General features: G+C 28.6%; 4 protein-coding genes across 10 annotated transcripts; 1 reads left to right on the forward strand and 3 right to left on the reverse strand.

The window, feature by feature from the left end:
* Positions 1-117: 117 nt before the first annotated feature.
* Positions 118-1,700, forward strand: LOC117209335 (rhomboid-related protein 4-like). The gene is made up of 2 exons (XM_033451271.1): positions 118-796; positions 886-1,700. Exons 1-2 carry the CDS (start codon positions 674-676, stop codon positions 1,504-1,506), a joined length of 744 nt encoding a protein of 247 aa, XP_033307162.1. The 5' UTR covers positions 118-673; the 3' UTR covers positions 1,507-1,700.
* A 411-nt stretch (positions 1,701-2,111) lies between these two features.
* LOC117209321 (anaphase-promoting complex subunit 1) lies at positions 2,112-10,280 on the reverse strand. 3 transcript variants are annotated; one of them, XM_033451227.1, is made up of 21 exons: positions 9,939-10,280; positions 9,641-9,784; positions 9,249-9,566; positions 9,103-9,173; positions 8,910-9,022; positions 8,565-8,831; positions 8,086-8,479; positions 7,808-7,997; positions 7,323-7,728; positions 6,270-7,253; positions 5,949-6,199; positions 5,795-5,866; positions 5,034-5,124; positions 4,758-4,962; positions 4,374-4,694; positions 4,064-4,292; positions 3,773-3,978; positions 3,360-3,699; positions 2,536-3,184; positions 2,343-2,471; positions 2,112-2,268 (listed from the first exon to the last, which is right to left on the reverse strand). In XM_033451227.1, exons 1-21 carry the CDS (start codon positions 9,960-9,962, stop codon positions 2,183-2,185), a joined length of 5,490 nt encoding a protein of 1,829 aa, XP_033307118.1. In that variant the 5' UTR covers positions 9,963-10,280; the 3' UTR covers positions 2,112-2,182. The 3 variants fall into 3 exon arrangements, with proteins under 3 accessions (XP_033307118.1, XP_033307106.1, XP_033307128.1); XM_033451215.1 differs by having other exon boundaries at positions 5,034-5,537; positions 5,608-5,866; XM_033451237.1 differs by lacking the exons at positions 8,910-9,022; positions 9,103-9,173; positions 9,249-9,566; positions 9,641-9,784; positions 9,939-10,280 and having other exon boundaries at positions 5,034-5,537; positions 5,608-5,866; positions 8,086-8,165; positions 8,248-8,479; positions 8,565-8,706.
* Positions 10,281-11,238: 958 nt separating this feature from the next.
* On the reverse strand, positions 11,239-14,224 carry LOC117209839 (actin-related protein 1). 2 transcript variants are annotated; one of them, XM_033452265.1, is made up of 7 exons: positions 14,065-14,224; positions 13,676-13,740; positions 12,555-12,881; positions 12,157-12,466; positions 11,852-12,025; positions 11,684-11,746; positions 11,239-11,609 (listed from the first exon to the last, which is right to left on the reverse strand). In XM_033452265.1, exons 1-7 carry the CDS (start codon positions 14,110-14,112, stop codon positions 11,466-11,468), a joined length of 1,131 nt encoding a protein of 376 aa, XP_033308156.1. In that variant the 5' UTR covers positions 14,113-14,224; the 3' UTR covers positions 11,239-11,465. The 2 variants fall into 2 exon arrangements, with proteins under 2 accessions (XP_033308156.1, XP_033308166.1); XM_033452275.1 differs by lacking the exon at positions 14,065-14,224 and adding an exon at positions 13,816-13,979.
* A 603-nt stretch (positions 14,225-14,827) lies between these two features.
* Positions 14,828-18,437, reverse strand: LOC117209675 (mannosyl-oligosaccharide glucosidase GCS1). 4 transcript variants are annotated; one of them, XM_033451939.1, is made up of 5 exons: positions 18,065-18,437; positions 17,806-17,961; positions 17,496-17,697; positions 17,182-17,372; positions 14,828-17,106 (listed from the first exon to the last, which is right to left on the reverse strand). In XM_033451939.1, exons 3-5 carry the CDS (start codon positions 17,685-17,687, stop codon positions 15,060-15,062), a joined length of 2,430 nt encoding a protein of 809 aa, XP_033307830.1. In that variant the 5' UTR covers positions 17,688-17,697; positions 17,806-17,961; positions 18,065-18,437; the 3' UTR covers positions 14,828-15,059. The 4 variants fall into 4 exon arrangements, with proteins under 4 accessions (XP_033307830.1, XP_033307822.1, XP_033307838.1 ...); XM_033451931.1 differs by lacking the exon at positions 17,806-17,961; XM_033451947.1 differs by lacking the exon at positions 18,065-18,437 and having other exon boundaries at positions 17,806-18,046.
* Positions 18,438-19,119: the final 682 nt, after the last annotated feature.

Here is a 19,119-nt window from a genome sequence, read left to right on the forward strand (position 1 = left end):
TGCATACTATTGTAAATTTATATGTAAATAAAACAACATGTTAGAGGAAAGCATGTAATGTAATACGAGATACAAGCAGAAATGAATAGGAAAATTGCCGATGCTTATGACACTGTAAATGATATATTTTACACGTTGGATTCGGATTGAAACCTCTCCATCAACGAAGTTTGGAATAATTATGATTCACAGAATTCTGATTGCAAAGAGCTGTTGCTAATTCAAAACCAGAAAGTTCATCATAAAGATCATACAACTGACGTAAAGTTCACAATTAGAAAAAACAAGAAAGCTTCTTGGTTTGACCTCCTATCTTCACAATTTATTTATTCGTGAAATTTACAAATTTTTCCAGTTGGTGCTGAATAATGTTGAATAAGCTAAATTTCTTGACGGCCTAACGTAATAAACGTTTGTCAAAGTGCTGTATTTGATTTTAATAAAATCATTGCACTATAGTCATAACAACAAATTATAATAGGTAATTATGAAGCATAAATGTTACGTGATACAGTAGAAATATTTTATACGGTAAAATTTTTATCCATTTTGCTTTTATGTGTTGTAACCTATGTGAAACATAACCTATATAAAAAACAACAAATTGTTTTGAGCTTTATGATCCAAGTTATAAACGAAAGAACATTTCACATTCGTAAATTAATACAACGTCATGAGACCTATTCAAAGGAGACAACAGGGTTTACAATACGGCATTTATTTGCTATGTATGCAAGCTCTAAACTATGGTATTGATAAAATTCCACCAGCTACTTTAATTACAATTATCGCACAGGTGAATAAATAATAATGTAATCTCTACATGAATGAAGTTGATAAATCAAAGTAATTATTATTTTATACAAAAAAGTAATCATTTTACAGGTTTTACTATATATTGGTTTGATAAAAGTTCCATGGAATGCAGAGGAAGTATGCATATCAGCAATAAAAGTATTTAAATACCATGATTGGAATTCTTTCTTAATATCAAACTTTGAACATGGTTCAGATATGCACTTGTATTATAATATGGTATCTTTGATCTTGAAAGGTTCATATTTAGAACCTATGTATGGAACAATAAATTTTGTCATGCTATTAGCTATTCTTTCGTTTGGATGCAGTACTATGTATACAGGATTAGGCTATGCTTTAATGCAGTTAACAGGGGATTATGGATATTATACACAATGTGCTATTGGTTTCTCTGCTATTTTATTTGCATTAAAAGTAATTGTAGTTTGTGAAGAGTATGATAGAATTCAGGATGTTGGAGGATTTAGAGTTTCCAGTAAAATTGCTGTTTGGGTTGAACTAATTTTAATTCATCTGTTAGTTCCACAATCTTCATTTATAGGACATCTTGGGGGTATTTTAGTTGGTTGTTTATATTGTTATACTTTTATTGGTGAAATAGTTGATAACATGATATATGGCATAACTGGTACTCCTATTATACATGAAGAACAATTTTATAGAAGACGTAGTTCATTATTCAGGTAAATTGAAACTGTTATAAATTTCAAATGACAAGAGATATTAAATTATTATTACCAAGAACTCCAATGTTTATCTTAAAAAAATTCACCTAAAAGATTGTATAACTGGATATTGATTGACTGATACAACTTAAGTACCAAACAGCACATGCTTCCAACTTACACAAATCGTTGAATATATATATATATTTATGGATGTTAAAACAGAATATTTTCTTTAATTGTATAAGTTTTCTTTTCAATCTAATATCTGTTCAATAGTTTCTCCAGGCCGTAATTAAAAGAATATTAAAATTATTTACAAATTACATATATACATATACACATATAAAAAACTGTCAAGCTATATTTTAAATTGTTTAATATTGTAAATAATATTTATTACAATAGATAGAATAATAAATTAATTTTCTGTTAATTATATTGTTATCTTATTAACACTTTGTTTATACGAATTTGGATTGTATATATTTTTATGCATTTTATGATACATGAGAAAGAATTACATATGCAACAAAATTTAGTTCATGTATAACAGGTTATAAAAATTATCAGTCTACAATCTCCGTATATCTTTTCAATATATATATAATGAATTATAAACATGAGTTAATTTAATGATCAATTTTTTTTCCAAATATTTTATACAAAACTTGTATCAATTATTCACAGTAACACAATTAGCTGGATTTTAATATTTTATATAATTTGTACCATGTTACATTAGGTATTTTAGATTTTGCTTCTGTGTTTAATAATGATGCCACTAAAAATATATTGAGGTTAATCATAACAAATATAAATCAGCATAGAAATATATCAGTAAACAGGTAAACTTACAGATTGTCTGGTAATCCATTTTATATGGAATGTCATAAAATACGAAATATGTGCACATTCTTTGCAATAATGGTATATTTTCCTCAATGTTTCCACTTGTTAAATAAGACTTTATATGAGGTGTTAATTCTACAAAAAAATTGTTAAATATTGAAAAAATATACATTTAATATTAAAAACATATAGTACTTACCACGTTCCCAGCTATCCATAATATATGAAATGTTTTGTTTAATTGCAAGTATACTTTCTGTACCAAGCACAGGATTTTTGCTTTCTATGTAAGACTTTTTTAACATTTGAGATGAAACAAGTTTTATTTGCCATATGGAGAAGCTGTTTGGTTCTTTTTCAATAATTTCCATACTTTTTATTAAATTCACCCATAAAGGAAGGAGACTCACTTTATCTTTTATTACACATTCATACACAATTATAGCAAATGTGTGTAGAAACTGTTTTTCGAACTCTGTCATTTCGGAATGTTGTCCGTCATATTTACAGAAAGAATTTGCATCTTTTGAACAAGATAACGTTTCTACAATTTCCATTTTTTCATTAGAAGAATCTGATTGCTCATTCCAACTACCACTTATTCTTTCAGATGTGTTGCTCAAGCTTTGTGATAGGTACCCAGAACTATTTTTAGCTAAACTACCACAAGATTGCATCTTGAAGCTAATCTCAGTTTTAGTTTTATTTTGTTTGGGCCATTGTAAAAAACATTTTACTATATTTAAAATAGTTTTATCATTTGTAAAAGAAGTTACACATTCAGGACGAGCAGCCCACGCGATAACATTTTCTGTTGTTAAAGTTTGAGCAATTAAACTTCTAAAACCCTGAAACATATTTAGAAAAAAGATAATATTAAATGTTAATATGTTTATATACTTATATTTATGTACTATATGATGTAATCCAGAAGCCATCCTAAGTTGAGAAGCAAGGATTACAATAAATAATAAAGTAATAGTAATACTTTTAATTTGATATGAAGGACCAAAAGATAATTACATGAGGATCCTCTATATATGGTAAACAACCAGCTCTCTGTTTAACATCTAACGTTTCACACTTTTTGAGCATATTCTCAAGTTGTTGCCAGTTATGATCTTTTACAAAAATGATTTCCCAATATCGATCGTCTTTTAGTTCAATTTTTTTAATAGTACACAATTGTGGCAGTAAGCATGGTGCTTGAAGTATTAAATCTTGTCCATCGCCATCTTTTTCAGATTCGAATGTTAAATGCACTGTTGCATAGCAGTACTGACCACTATCAATATCTCTAGGTAAAATTACACGTGGTTCAGCAGCCAATACATATAAATGTCGTAGAGCTTGTAAATGATACCTAATAATTAGTAAGAATAATTATTAAGGTTAGAAGTCAATTTTTATAAATAAGCTATTATTCTATTATTAACCTGTTATCATTACTATGTGTTGGGAATTTTGGAAAAAGGGAAATTATAAGAGCAGCTACTGCGCTAGGACTATTAGAAAGAGTATATTTCCCTCCTCCAAGAAAAAGTAGACCAAGAGCCATATGTGTTGCTAAATGAGATCCATATGTAACAACGTTACTCGCAGGGCCCACACGAGTTCTTATGTGTCGACATATTCTCATAATCTATGCAATTTAGTATAAATAAGTCAACAAACACAAAAACATTACATAATTCATTAATGACTAATAATTCACGTATTAAATTTACCTCTAAGTTCCCTGTTCCAGCCATTACAACAGCAGCAGAAAGTAGGGTAACATTTAAACAAGTTTCAATGGTTGATTTTCCTGCTAGTTCGGCAATAGTTTTATGTGATAATGCCGTAAACATCTGAGCATAATTATATAAAGTTTTAAAAGCATTTCTATTGGCAGTCCCTGCAAATTTTAAACCCAAAGCCATACAGGCACCCGCAATTATATTGCAGTAAGCTTGGCTGTATTTTAATTAACATTAATTAGTATAAGGAAGATATTACATTAATCTTATTAAATACAAGTATATTCTATATACTAACTTCATGGTTTCCAAATCTACATTCTGCCCTATTTCAGAAGTTGGTTTTTGTAATCTGTATTTATAAACAATGTTAGGAACGTGACTAGAAACCCAGGATTTGGTTGGTTCAATTTCATTCCAAAGAATAAGTGATTTTGCTAATATTCTTAATAGTAAGAAATCAGGTCGTACAAAATCTAATAAATATTGAGTATCAGGCGCTTGCATCCACTCTGCTACTGCTTTATTTCCTGTATCGAAATACATAAGACCTAGAGCTATAGTTGCTCCAGGACTTGTCACATCAATATTTATGGAATCACCTTCTCGTATTTGATAACTGAAATTATAAGAAAAAAGAAAAATATAAAATGTTTTACAAAATTAAATACAAAATGTTTACCTAGGTGATTTATATTTGTCTTTTTGTGCTCCTGTAAAAGGTCTAACATGTCCTCCAACCATGTAATAATGTAAAGTGTCTGGTATATTAGCTAAATCTGGCCCACCTCCACATCCTAATACTACCAAACCTAATGCAAGACCTGCTGCTAAAGAATAAGATTCTCGATCTATACAGTTTTTCATTTCAGGTCCTGGAGGTCTGCCTTTAAATAATTTAATTAATTTGGTAAAGTCATATACAACTACATGTTATAATTTTATATTGAATAGTTACCAATCTCTGATAATAAAGCATGTGAAATATGCCTATGAGCAGTTCCTTGGTACACTAAACCAACTCCCATTAATGCAGCAACCTGAACATTCTGTGGAACGTTTAATTCAATACTTGTCGGAGGTAACAGAGTTTCCACATGAAGAGATAATAATTTAGTCATAGAAACATTCATTGTACCACGGTGAGTTGCTGACAATCCTAATAGAAGTCCAACATTGGTAGCCTCATGACATTCAACTAAGTACTCATACATGCTATAAGGTGCTAAATTCTTCAAATGACCATTTAGACCAAGTGCCATTAAGAATCCCGAATGTTCAATACCAAATTCGCCCTGTTGTTGCTTATTATATACTATCCATGTAGAATCGATATTAGATGCATCTGGATGAATACGTAGACCTGCAGCTACACCATTATGAAATAATGGCCATAAATTCATATTTGGTGGGACATCTATGTGAGCTAGTTCTACAGTTGTTCCACGAGGAGGTGCTTTTCCTATACATATAAGGACATTTTACGATTGTTAAAAATTTTTAGAAATACGAATGCTATTGTTGGTTCGTACCAGTCAAGCAAAGTCGAGGAATTGGTAACTGCTCTGTAATAATAGGAGTTGAAGTTCTGAGTGTAAACATGCCTCTAGCTACTGGAAGTGCCATCGTTCTTGTGCATAGTGCATGTAAATGTTTCTCCTGTTCTTCTATAAATTCATGGTCACTTACATCTGGCCTCTGAACTATCGCTATCCTTACCGGTTTTGACGAATTTAGAAGTTTTCGAACTTCTGCTATTCTATGATCTTTGTTAAATCTCAACTTTAATACCTATATAACATCATAATTAATATGTGTAACAAGTAATACCTCCCGAATACATTTCGTATTTATAAATATTATCTAAACATACAGCATCATCAAATTCCATCCCATCATCTTGTTCAGGATCTTTAATCGAATAATTTTTTCCTTCATTTTCTAAGTGATTTAATACAGATGATTTTAAATGTTCGCCCAATGCAGATAAATCTTGTCGATCAACTAATTCGTACACTTGCATTGGCCAATTTGATGGAGGACGTTCTCTACACCTATACATTATATCTTTTAACAGCAATGATACACCAGGAGGTAATGTTTCAAGATCTTTTTTGTTCATGCCTGAGAATAGAATATTTCAACATTTAATTCATGATTAAAAATAGTGATATTTGAAGTATTAAAAACTTACCTAATTCATGATATAGTAATACTATTCTATCTATCGCAGAACATTCAATATTTTTACATATTTCTTTTTCGAATTTATTTCCGCTTTCTTGAAAATCTATACGACTTCCAACTGGTATTATATGCTTTATAAATCTATCGATTTCTAGCACAATAGGTTTATTTTCATTTGCTATGAGTGCTATTAAATAAATTATATTTTTCGTCTTTAAATTTACTTGACTTAAATAAGGGAATGGCGTCACTTCCATTCCATTTAACAAATTATTTAACGTTTCAAATATGTTTGGTGGTTTTAATGGAATATAATTCGGCATAGTAATCTTCTGCAAATCTGCTTCTTTCATTTGAGACACTGCATTTTTTAAGTAATAGACAGATTGAAAATCAAGAAAATAATGATGAGCATATACATCGAATTTTAAATCCAAGCTTAATTGGTACAATAATTGTGCAAGCAGATGTAAACTTTCTGACATTACACAATTCAGCTTCAATTCTTCATATAAAAGATGTAAAGAAAGAAGGACGAGCGGAAAATACGGAAATAAAATAGACTGCGTATTTATTTTTCCTGTATTGTTTGATTCTATAATATGTGGCACAGATGTTTGAATTATATTAGACGTTTTTTGTAGGCCAAGTATATTTGAAATAAAAATTTTAGAACTTCCATTTTTCATAAAATTCGTCATGTATTTCCAATCATCATTTGAACCAGAATTATTTGTTTTTTGTTTCTTTGATACTACTATAGGACTATTGCGTTCATTGAGTTGATCTTTTTCATTCTTCTGAATTAATTGTAACTTTTCTACTTCATATCCTAATAATGTAAATAAAACTACAAGAAAAAGATACCATTCCTGTTCTGATGAAAAATCTTGAGGTCCAGGAGCATTTCGTGCCCCATACCATTTTACCAATAATTGCATTGCTAAATCTTTTTGTAAAACACTTCTTAACGTTTGTAAACATTTAGTTACTGTAAAAAATGTAGAAAAAAATAATTTGCTATTAAATCAAATATAATTATAAACATATGTATGCTTACCCAAGGGAGAGGTACTAGATGTTGGTAACGTTATTCGAAAATAATTTTTACTCCCGTATTCTAAAGTAATCTTATTTCCGACAGCTTCTTTTAAAACAAGAAAATTATTCTCTATCAAAGAATTCTCTAACAAAATAGGTGGTCTTGCACAGTTACCACCTACAGGACTTAATAAGTGTAATCCTTCTTCAAATTTAATATCGTGAGAAGCAGCACAGTTTTGTGAAATTAACGAACTTCGTCGTGGAAATGGAGAACCTAATTTATGATTGATATTAGATAAAAAATAGTTATATCCGGTTAAATTTGGAAGTATTCCTGTTACATGTAATTTTCCAATACAAGTCACTCCTGAATATAATACCACTGCATTTGATAGATCCATTATCGCTATTATATGTAAACTCTGAAATATAAAATGGTACGTCTTATATTTTTATTCTAATAACTAAATATTATATTACGAAATGTTAGTAAGTACTGACTGGTATATTAACAGCACCCTTAGCTACAATGTTTGTTACCATGCCGAAAATAATTTGTTGTTGTTTATTTGTTTTCTCAAGCCTTACTAAAGAAAGTTGAGATCTATGTGGAACTAAGTAACATAAATAGTTCTGCCCCACGAAATCTGATGACAAAAAAACCTTTGACGCTCGACTGGATATAACATCCCTTAAAAAAATATTAATGTTTTACTGTTTGAACACACTAGAAAATATGAAAAAAATTTACAAGATTTATATGAAAATATTATATATACTTTGGAATTCCAACATTCTCCGTCCATACATGATCAAGACATATTTCTGGGTATAAAGGTTTACTTGGTGAAATAACGTCCTGTAATTGTATGTTACTACAGCTACCAAAAGGACTATTTTGTGTCTGATTTAATACAGAAGCCATTACTGTTTGATGCAACCTTGTATGATGAATGATCGAATTTGCAGGTGCTCCGAGTAAAGGTGAGAAAGCAGAATGGGTAGGAGATTGACAACGTGAAATAGTTGCCATTGGACTCTGAGATCTTGAATGCTGCTGTTGTTGTTGAGATGGTGATGGACCTCCTGAGCATGTAGTAGTATAAGATGTTCGAGAACCAAATGGACTATTTGACATTCCTAATCCTATATTAAATTGCGGATTTGGTACCCCTAAAACGCAGATACGTATATTTTAAATGAAAATTCTAATTTTTCCAAATTAAACGATTTCTCTATGCGATTGTATTGTGTTTACCAAATATACTTAAGTGTCCCTTATTTGTACTTTTATTACAGGAAAGATTACTCCCAATGTTTAAAGGTGAAGCACTTGCAGATTGATTAAACATACTAGGAGTAGTATCACTATTTCCACAAACCATTTGACACTCTTCTGTTGAAGCTTTACGTATTTTATATACAGAATGTAACCCAGTCTTTGTATCATATATCACAGCCAAAGATGGTTCAGAACTAGTAAATACAATTTGTTGATTTGAATCATACATGTATGATATGTTTCCTATAAATCAAATCATATATTAATTATATTCTTTGACCTAAAGTATTATAGAAAAATTTGTAAAATTTATAATAATACCATGCTTAATAAGTACGGGACAAATTTCATCTAAAGGATGTGTAAGAGAAAATACCACTGGCAAATTTGTGTCATTATGTAGTTGTAATCTATTTCTTTCCAATGATGTATATCTACAAACATTGATCATAATATTATTCATGCACGTTTAGAACTGTTATTATACAAGCATTTTAAAGATCAAAAAATATACCTTGTTTCTGATATGGGAACTTGTGTTTTTTCCAACAAAATTCCATACCTTGTTGACCACACAGCAGATACCTAAATTATAAGATAAAAAATCTATAATGTAATTATAAGTCTTTAATTAAATATCATATTTAATTAAAATATTACCTGAAATTGTAAACTAGATACATAATCTTCTCCAAGATTGGTAAATACTTTAAGAGTATATGAATCAATTAAACAAATACATTCTATCGTTTTATCAGAATTATCTTCTTCATCTGTCTCTTTTCCTCTTGCTAAATGATCAGGTATATTAGTATGAAATTTGCACCATAGTGCATGTTTAATGTCTGTTTCACAAGTATATGTTGTTTCTAATATCTTTGCAGTTTGATTGCCCTTTGAATGAATTGCAATTTTGCCTGAACAATATAATTCTTCTTCACCACATGTATCATTTTCACGCACAATCCAAAATTCCTTCTACATGTATATAATTGATGTATTAGAAACTTTAAATATTCATTAATGCGAATAAAACCATTATATATACTTACTGGCAATGTATCTGAAATGTTTACTTCACTAAATTTTTGTAGCAAAATACTTTCTCCTTCAACTGTTTGATTATTTAATAGTTGTTGATTAGTCACTGATTCAGGATGTCGTAAAATTATTTGTCTTCCACCAGGAATATATTCCTTCGTGTTACAGAGTTAGAATCATAATTTTTCAATATATTAATATATCAGTTTAGATTGAAAAAAATGTTCAATATTAATAGAAAACAATACCTTACACAATTTAATTATATGTTTATTAATTATATTATAACCTAAAAAACATTTGACTTACCACCGGTTCTGAGGCGGCAATCATCTTTTCCTTAGTTTCATCCAGATTTGCAGAATCTAATTATTAAGAATTAGGTAAATAATATGATAGTATTTATTTTAGATTGTTTCTTAGAATTATTTGAAAATATTTGTGCAAATACAATGTTGCTAAACGTTGCGTCACTATGGACGTCGCCATATTCGAATATATATAAGTACATAACTACATAAACTTCATGCTATAATATATTGGATAAATATTTAACATAGAATTATATTTACTTAATAATGTACTTCCTTTATCTAAATGATAGAATCCTTTTGCGCTAATAATAACTAATTTAATCTTTTTATTATAAATTATATAATTATACATTTGATTATAAATTATAGTTAAGTTGTTAAAGTAAACAATATAAATATTACAATATTAATTTTACAATACTGATTATTAATTATAATTTATGATAAATAAAATATAGCTTTTAAAATAACTTAATTAATAAGTTAAATTATGCAGAAAATGATAACAATATCCAACAATCATGAAAATAATTATTACAATTATAAAAATGTTCTTATACATAAGTGAGTAAGAAGTAAATAATAAGATCTCAAACAACTAACTGACGTTCAATAATTCTATTATCGTTAGAAAAATATACAAACTCAAATATAAATATTTCTGGTACCTTCATAATAAAATTACTATTAAATATTTTCAAATTTTTAATATTTGCGGTTTTAATATATTGCAATTTTTTTATTGCATATGAAATTGTGGAATTTGCCATTGTTACCGCTTGATTATAAAATTTGACATAATCAGATATTTGTAAAGAGTTTATAGATTTATTTTACCAAAGCATACATATTTACAAATACTTTGCAAACTTGTTACTAGAGATAGAAATTACATTATCTTCTTTATAACGATTATTTGGTTAACCAAAGCATTTCATTTATGTTTTAATAGAATAGTCTATTATTTTATTGTATTAAATATAATAAAATTATAAATAGTATAAAAACAAATATAATAACTTAGAAAGATGGTACTTTTATAAAAGAAGAGATTTTCATTCAAATCTACAAGTAATATAGTGTTTACTTTTACAAGTAAATTTATCTTGAAAAGTTAAAATGTATCTAGCATTGGAAATTTTTATGTACATTTCCAAGGAATCTTAATAAATAGATATCATTTAAAAATATAATAAAACTTTTATTTTAAAACTATGACTAAATAAATATTTGCATATTAAAAGTTTTACATAAACTTTCGAAGTATAAAATAAATCATATTACACTGTTTTTGCATTACGTTTCTTTTTAATTCGTTAAATACGACATTTTATGATCCCTTGGAATATATTTTCATTAAAAAAGAACAGTTAAAGCAACAGTTTCTTAAAATTGCAGTATTAAAAGCATTCAAAGAGCATGGTAAATACGGTACATGTCGATTTTTGTGCCGACTGTGCCATTATTTATGTGTTGTACTTAAATTATTTGACATAACATCGTAAATCTTCCTAAATTAAGTTCAAAATGTTTTACGATGAATTGCTCTAATACCATCCTCTTCATATTCTCTTTTACTAACCCACATCTTCTTGAAAGTATCTAAAGAAGCTAAAATAGAACCTCCAATCCAAGTACTATATAATCGTTCTTGAGGAGCTGATATCTATATTAAAATTTAAACATTCTTAACAAACGAATATCGAGTTGCAAATAGTGTTTATTGCACGTTATACATACCCTAATTTTTATATCTTTCGGTGCCATTTTACGAATCTCAGATAGTAATCTATCACCAAACCCCTAACATACAAGATACACATATTTAATGTTTATAAAATTTAATTTGATATGTATTAATATGTATATATTAATACATGAAAAATATTTCATTAATTTTATACTTACGCGGAATAATGTAGATCCTCCTGATAAGACAATGTTTTGGAATAATACCTTTCTTAAATCTAAATCAGATTTCTGAATGGAATATGTTAATACTTCATGAAGTCCTTCACATTCTTCTCCAATTAAGTCTGGTCTAAAGAGCACTTCAGGAGCTCTAAACCGTGCTGGTCCAATCTATTGCAAATAAATACCATACTCTGCATACATTACATAATAAAATTTTTCATATAAATTTAAAATATATTGATATACACATAAATTGTATAAGTAACAACTAATTTTAAAGAAACAACATATATTATTACCTCTAAGTAACTTCCATCAGGCAATATATATTGGAATTTTTCTGTTTCAATAGTTTCTTCTTTTTGAGGGTTACTAGCAAGATAGCATGCTCTTTCTTTAATTGTTCTAACAATTTCAAATTCTGCTGTAGTTCTGAAATTAATACCCTCTTTACGTAGAAGAAGCCGGAGGTGCCTTGTGACATCACGTCCTGCTATATCAACTCTCATAATACTATGAGGCATAGCAAAACCTTCATAAATAGGTACTGCATGTGTGACACCATCTCCAGCATCTAAAACTACTCCTGTAGTCCGCCCTGTGGCATATCTTTAAATTGAATTTAAATAATGAGAATGTTATTAACCGTTTAATGATATTGTACAAAAAATACAGTTTATTAAAACTGAATACCTACAGACTAAGAACAGCTTGCATTGAAACAAACAAAGCTGGAACATTGAATGTATCAAAGAATATTTCTGCAGCTTTTTCCCTATTTTTTCTTGGATTAAGCGGTGCTTCTGTTAACAAAACTGGATGTTCTTCACTAAATGTTGCTAATTGATCTTTACTATAAACATAAGACCAAATTCTTTCCATGTCATTCCAATCTGTAACAACTCCATGTTCCATTGGATAACGAAGAGATAAAAGACCACGATGTTCCTCTGCTATTGGGCCCACAAAAAGATCTCCTTCTAAAGCACCAGCCATAACACGTACATGTTTGGGTCTGCCAATACTGCAAAAAATTATTAATATATGCAGGGTGTTTCAGAACACATGGACATAACTTCACTTAAATGAACGCATATTGAATTCAACACATTAAAATAACAAAAACAGTTCATATAAACATATGACCCTGTTTCTGAGTTACAGCCAAATTTCTGTTTTCCAAAAATTCTTTTGATAAACTAAGTTCTTTATTTGTTTACAAATAACATTCAATATATTATGTACGATCTTATAAACATTCTACAACACTCTGTATTATGTAAACATTCCCTTTTAATGTTCCCAAATCAATTCAATCGTATCATTCATAATAGCAGTATATCTATTGAGTGCCTATATTTTATAACATCGACAATAATGGCAAATTATACAAATACAGAAATGGCAGATAAACATTTAATGTATGACCTTGCTGAATGCTGTGCTGAGACATCTATAAGCTTGTATTCATGCCAAAAGTGGTTATTTTATGCAATTTCTGTAAAGTCAGGTAAATAATTGATATAATACAAGTATGGCTGTATCATGGAAACAAGATCATATTGAGCCATGTTGATATGAGCTTTTTTTCTTATTCTGAAGTGTTAAATCCATCAGTGAAGTTGTGCCCACATATTCTGAAACACCTTGTATAATTAACACAGTACATTAAGCAAACTAAAAAACTATAGAACAATATAAATCTTGAGAACTCAAAATACTTGAAATTATCTTACAATCTACTGCCTGTCAATAACCTCCAAGCAAACAGAAAGCTGTCAAGAATATTAATTAAGTGGTAGCAGAAGATTTACTTACTAGTTTGGAAATCTGCATTTTGGTATCTGATCGCCAGCAAATCCTGCTTTAATTACACCAGAACCCTAAAAAAGGAAATAAAAAGATCATTATAACATTATCATTGAATATCATTATCGATTTTAAACTACAAAAATTACTGTATTTCTATTAGGTCACCAGTTTTATTAGATATAACCTATTTGTATAATAAAATATTAATAACAGAAATGACACGAAAAAATGTAAGAAGATCACATAATATATCACAATATTCATAGTTTTAAAGAAAAAGAGAAAAATTTTGAGCGTTGCTTAGGAGCCGACATTATGGTAGAATTGAATTTGACACACTGATTTAAAGAACGTAAAATTATTTGAAGACTTAGATATTTTGATATATTGCTTACATTATCGATAACTACGGGTTGATTAATTATCACATCGTACGGTTCCATAGTTATCTAAAAAATCGTACTATTTTATGTAAGAACTTTGGAAATTCACAACTGTAACCCCACAGTTGCACACCTATTCTCTGGTGAGTTTTGGAGAGAGTTATTGACAGCTTAGCGAAATAAAATTACTTGTTACTAGTCACAAACAGGTTTGCCAATTGTTCATTCAATTTTTCTGACAAGTTTTAAAATACATATTTAAATGTGATCATTCTTATCGATTACTTATCGTAAATCACACACACACACATATATATATATATATATATATATATATATATATATATATATATATATAAATCTTATTAAATATTTGTTAAGATATATAATGTATACAACAAAAATATTAAAAATAATTAAGTATACATATTTTTTTTATAAAGGCGTATATTAAATAAAATTCATAAAATAATTTCTGTTTCATTTAGTCATAGCCAACATTGAAGAATGTTTTATTTGATTATTCCTTATTGGGATATTATAAGATAATAATTATAAATAAAATATAAAAATCAAATATAATCTACATAAGAACCAAAAATTTATTTTAATACTTATTAACTTAAATTATAATCACTATATTGTAGAAGTAGTTAGGGAGTTAATCTAAAAATATGTAAATTGTTTATGTTATTTAAGATCTCTATTAAAATAGATTTCGTACATAATTAATTTTACGTGATTACAATACTTGTAGATAAGAGTTCTGTACTACTGTTATTTCTTAAAATTTATGTCTCCATTTAATCAGTATCATTCTATTATATAAAAAAGTATACATTCCTATAAATGTTTATGATAATTTACAGATATTATCACATTTTTATGCATAACAACAAAATAGCCAATATTCACAGCATTTACCGTATATGAATATCAGCAATATCTTTTGATTCTGCTTGTAGTCAAATGATATAGATGAAACTATTTACAATACGAATCTATGATTAATAAATTTCTGCCATAAGTAATAAAACTAGAGATGTCCAACCAGTGAATGGATGACTACCTTTTGCTTCTCCATGAACATCTCCATAATTTTCCCATACGTATCCAGTTTTCTTATATTGCTTAATAACGTTTTGTATTAAATTCTTTCTTAAATTCTGATAAATTTTTCTCGCTTTGTCTTGATATGGACCTTCAATGTTAGAATAGTAGTGCGTTGCTCGTACTGTCAAATAATTCAAATTCATCCAAATAGCTCCTCTCCAGTAAGGACCATCGTGTTCAGTATTATATTCCATGTAAAGCGGTGATATCTTTGCGAGTGATCGTAAGCCATATTTAGTCCACAATAGGTCAGGATTGGTTAAATCCTGTAGTACTTTGCCTAACTGTGGAGAACTGGGATTAATAATTTGTAAAATAAATGGAAATAACGAGACATATCCGAAAGAAGAATCAATGTATCTTAGAGTTGGATCTTCCATTACAACTCGTATTGTTTCCGACGGTTGTAGATGTGATCTTGAAGACGGAGTTACTTTTCGTAGAATTACTTTATCTGTATGCAATCCGAAATCAGCATACGTTTGTGTACTTGGTGACCAATGTAGCTTATTTAATAAACTATTATCAGATAAGTACTGATAGGTCTCTTGATATTTATTATTAGAGTGACTTAACATTTCGCTGATCTGATGCATAATATCAGCTGCAAATGCAATCCAGCAACGTAAATCGACATGTCGTTCATCGACATTTGGATGAGAAGCTCTTGGATAATCATCTAATCCAGATGTGAGCGTTTTTGGATTTAATTCTTTATTAGTTGTTCCATCTCTACCTCTCCATCTATACGTACTTGATATATCTCCAATTTGCGTAGTATTAAACCAATTAAACCATGTCTGAAGACGAGGGTACAAATTATCAAAAAATTGGAAATGTTTTTCTAATATCTCTTCTTTTTTGTGCTTAAGTATAAAATGCAATGTTAAAAAAAATGTAGGTGGATTTGCATTTGTATTTATTTGAGTTACGAACTCTTCTGGAACTTTCGCTAGAGCTTCTTGACCCAAAATCATTTCTCTCGGAATCCATCCTTCGACGTTCATTAAGTCGAACCAATGATTTATAATATCTAGTTCGATTTCTAAATCCCAAACTGATATAAGCAAGCCATGAAAACCTTCGTCCCATAGAAATCCTCGTGGAAAGAAGCTTCTACTAGGTACAGCAGTATATAAAGGTGCTTTCCAATAAGGCACAGGACCTTTAGTATATTGACTTTGAACTTGTGAACTTCCATAGAAGTAGCCTATAGAGCCTATCATATTCGATAGCGTCATTTTTGCAAATTTAATTTCTTCTTCTGTATAACCCTTCGACTTTAATTTAAACACCTTCTCAAACTTGTCATCAAATAATTTTCGGTGTGTTTCTAAAGTACGGTCATAATTTTGACCAATTAATTTGTTGACTCTGTTAATAAAACTACCTGATTCATAACTAATTTCAATTTCAAAAGGAATTTTCCCTGTTATTTGTGTTGCAATAAAATTTGCATCTCTTCTTTTTCCATCTACCGATAATGGTATTTGTTCACCTGCTAGAACTATGTATTCCTTTGATGATCCTTTATGAAATGCTATCCTTAGATTTTGGAGAACTGTTTCTTTCAAGGCATTTAAGCCAGGAGCAACAGTTGCTAGAAAAGAATGCTCCTCTACAGTTCCATGTATCATATTAAGATTTATAGTAAACGAACCTAAACCTTGAGTATTTCCCTCTACACCTGTTAACTGTTTTTCATCACCAAGATTAACTTTAATCCATCCTTTAACATTCTCTTCAATGGCAGTATAGAAAAGTAATGAAATTTCTTCACCATCTCGTATCTTATCCTTAGAAGTTACAGAAATTCTTGCAGTCCAATCTCCACCATGTTTACCACCAGGTCTTTTAACAAATGTAGTAGTTAAAATAGCTGAATTATCCACTATTTCTTGAACACCAAATGTTCTTCCATCATGCTCCATCCATGCATATCTAAATACAAATTAAATAACAACTATTATACAAAAAGTTGTCAAAATAGCATTGAATGAAATAAATTTTATTCACCTATCTAGTCTATCACTTTGTTCACACCAATGTCTAAGGCCACTTCTATCCTGACGCAATAAATGTGGAAAATACCACATCAATCCTGTTATTAAAGAATGTGGATCTCGAGTTTTTAATCCAAAATAAACACCTGATCTATAGGTACCCCAATATCTGTCTGCAACATCCAATCCAGAGGCTGTAACTAGCTATTTTTCATAAGTAAATAATACCATTATTAGTTTTGATAGAATTTTTGTATGAAAGTAAAGATATTTTTAATAACTTAGTTGAAACAAAATAATAAATAAAAATAAAAGTATACAACATACCTTTTTTACATCATATGGAGTATTCACTCTTGTTTCTAAGTATCCTCTATAACTGAACCAAATAGCAACAGCAATGCATAAAACCATAACTGAAATGTTCAATATGGACATTTTAAATTTACTTTCTTTTTTTGAAATAACAGATTTAGGTTTTGATTTTGTAAATTTATCTTGTATTTTATTTTTTGCCATTCTATGTACCCTGAAATAAATCATAAATATTATTTTCTGGTATTTCCATGTTTATAATTTCATGCATTTACAAACATAAATCATTAAAAAGATAACATGAAAACGTGATAATAAATACCTTAATCAACAATAAATGTGTTTTATTGTAACAACAATAATTTCTATTGATATAAAACAGCAGTGAAATTAAACAATAAATTAATTCTCAATTCATCCCTATACTCGGTATATTTGAATTCTTACAGGTTATATTTAATGATTGCTTTATTAGATACTAAATAAAAATTGGAATATAAAACACACTTATATATTAAAAAATCCTGTGCAAAAAAGTAAAACTACAGTGCTCCTAAGTTACATCATTTATTTTTACCGACCTTATCAGTGAATGATAAAAGCATTCCATACATATTTGAAAATAATGTCACAGCACGTATAGTCATCTGAGGTTATACCTGGTAATACCATTGACTCGTCTGTGGTAATACTATGAACTGAATAAAACAATTCTGTTTAACATTTTTACTTTTATTTACCCAATAGTTGCATATTTTACAAATAAAGCATTCCTATATATACCTTTGATTAGTAGTACATATTTATGTATATACTACCAAATTGGTGTACGTTGTTTAAATTTTCAAATGGAAATATATATTTAAATAAGTAAGTTAAATGCAATTCTTTTATAAGTAGAGTTGATGTCTTTTAATTTCCATTTGAACTTTAACCAAGTACAGTAAGTGTAAAATGATTATTTAGATAATACAACATAATTAAGTAAATACATATGTATCTATCATGATCAGGAAAATGTAACATTGGGATTAGCGGTTTCTTGTATATAATTCAAGACGTGTATAATTTGTTTACATTTAGTATCTCCAATATCTTATATGTATATATATATTTATTTTTAAAAATGTTAAAACAATTATGTATATACAATATCAGCAATATATAGATTTTTCCTTGAATATTAAGAGTAAACAACAAAATATTCCCTCTCAAAATTGTAACACAAATGAAATTGTGAATAATTAATTTTTCCCTTAATTTACAACATATATTAGGTAAAATATTTCACAGCCAATAGTACACATTAACTGCAATAAACTTAAAAATGTAGCAAGTGGGACATACTCAATAAGTTTTACATAATTTCGTTTGTAATACTTTGTTTTGATAGTGAGACACTTTTATTAAATATGTCTATTGTGTCTGTTTAAAAATATGATTTGTTTCTTTCTTACAATGACTGACCAAAATTGAAAGGTATAGATACAAAAATAATTAAAATATATTGATAAAGTAGGACCTTAAAAATCGTTGTTTCATGTAAAAGGCAGGTTTTGTAATATGTATATGTGAGCTGGCCTTTTTGATATAAAATTATAATATATAAAACTAATGAAATAAAATAATGCATATA

Source organism: Bombus bifarius, unplaced genomic scaffold, assembly GCF_011952205.1.
Source record: "Bombus bifarius isolate JDL3187 unplaced genomic scaffold, Bbif_JDL3187 scf7180000007968, whole genome shotgun sequence".
Taxonomy (NCBI): Eukaryota; Metazoa; Arthropoda; class Insecta; order Hymenoptera; family Apidae; genus Bombus; species Bombus bifarius.

Coding starts and splice junctions, on each gene's coding strand:
- LOC117209321 (XM_033451215.1), bottom strand. CDS start 9,962: ATGATTGCCGCCTCAGAACCGGTG. Junction 9,174..9,248: donor TATCTAGTTTACAATTTCAG/GTAATATTTTAA, acceptor CTTATAATTTAG/GTATCTGCTGTGTGGTCAAC. Junction 8,832..8,909: donor TCCCGTACTTATTAAGCATG/GTATTATTATAA, acceptor TTTGATTTATAG/GAAACATATCATACATGTAT.
- LOC117209335 (XM_033451271.1), top strand. CDS start 674: ATGAGACCTATTCAAAGGAGACAACAGGGTTTACAATACGGCATTTAT. Junction 797..885: donor TAATTACAATTATCGCACAG/GTGAATAAATAA, acceptor ATCATTTTACAG/GTTTTACTATATATTGGTTT.
- LOC117209839 (XM_033452265.1), bottom strand. CDS start 14,112: ATGGAACCGTACGATGTGATAATTAATCAACCCGTAGTTATCGATAAT. Junction 12,882..13,675: donor AAATGCAGATTTCCAAACTA/GTAAGTAAATCT, acceptor AATTTTTTGCAG/TATTGGCAGACCCAAACATG. Junction 12,467..12,554: donor ATGCAAGCTGTTCTTAGTCT/GTAGGTATTCAG, acceptor TTCAATTTAAAG/ATATGCCACAGGGCGGACTA.
- LOC117209675 (XM_033451931.1), bottom strand. CDS start 18,093: ATGGAATGCTTTTATCATTCACTGATAAG. Junction 17,698..18,064: donor TTTTATCATTCACTGATAAG/GTCGGTAAAAAT, acceptor GATTTATTTCAG/GGTACATAGAATGGCAAAAA. Junction 17,373..17,495: donor CTCCATATGATGTAAAAAAG/GTATGTTGTATA, acceptor TATGAAAAATAG/CTAGTTACAGCCTCTGGATT.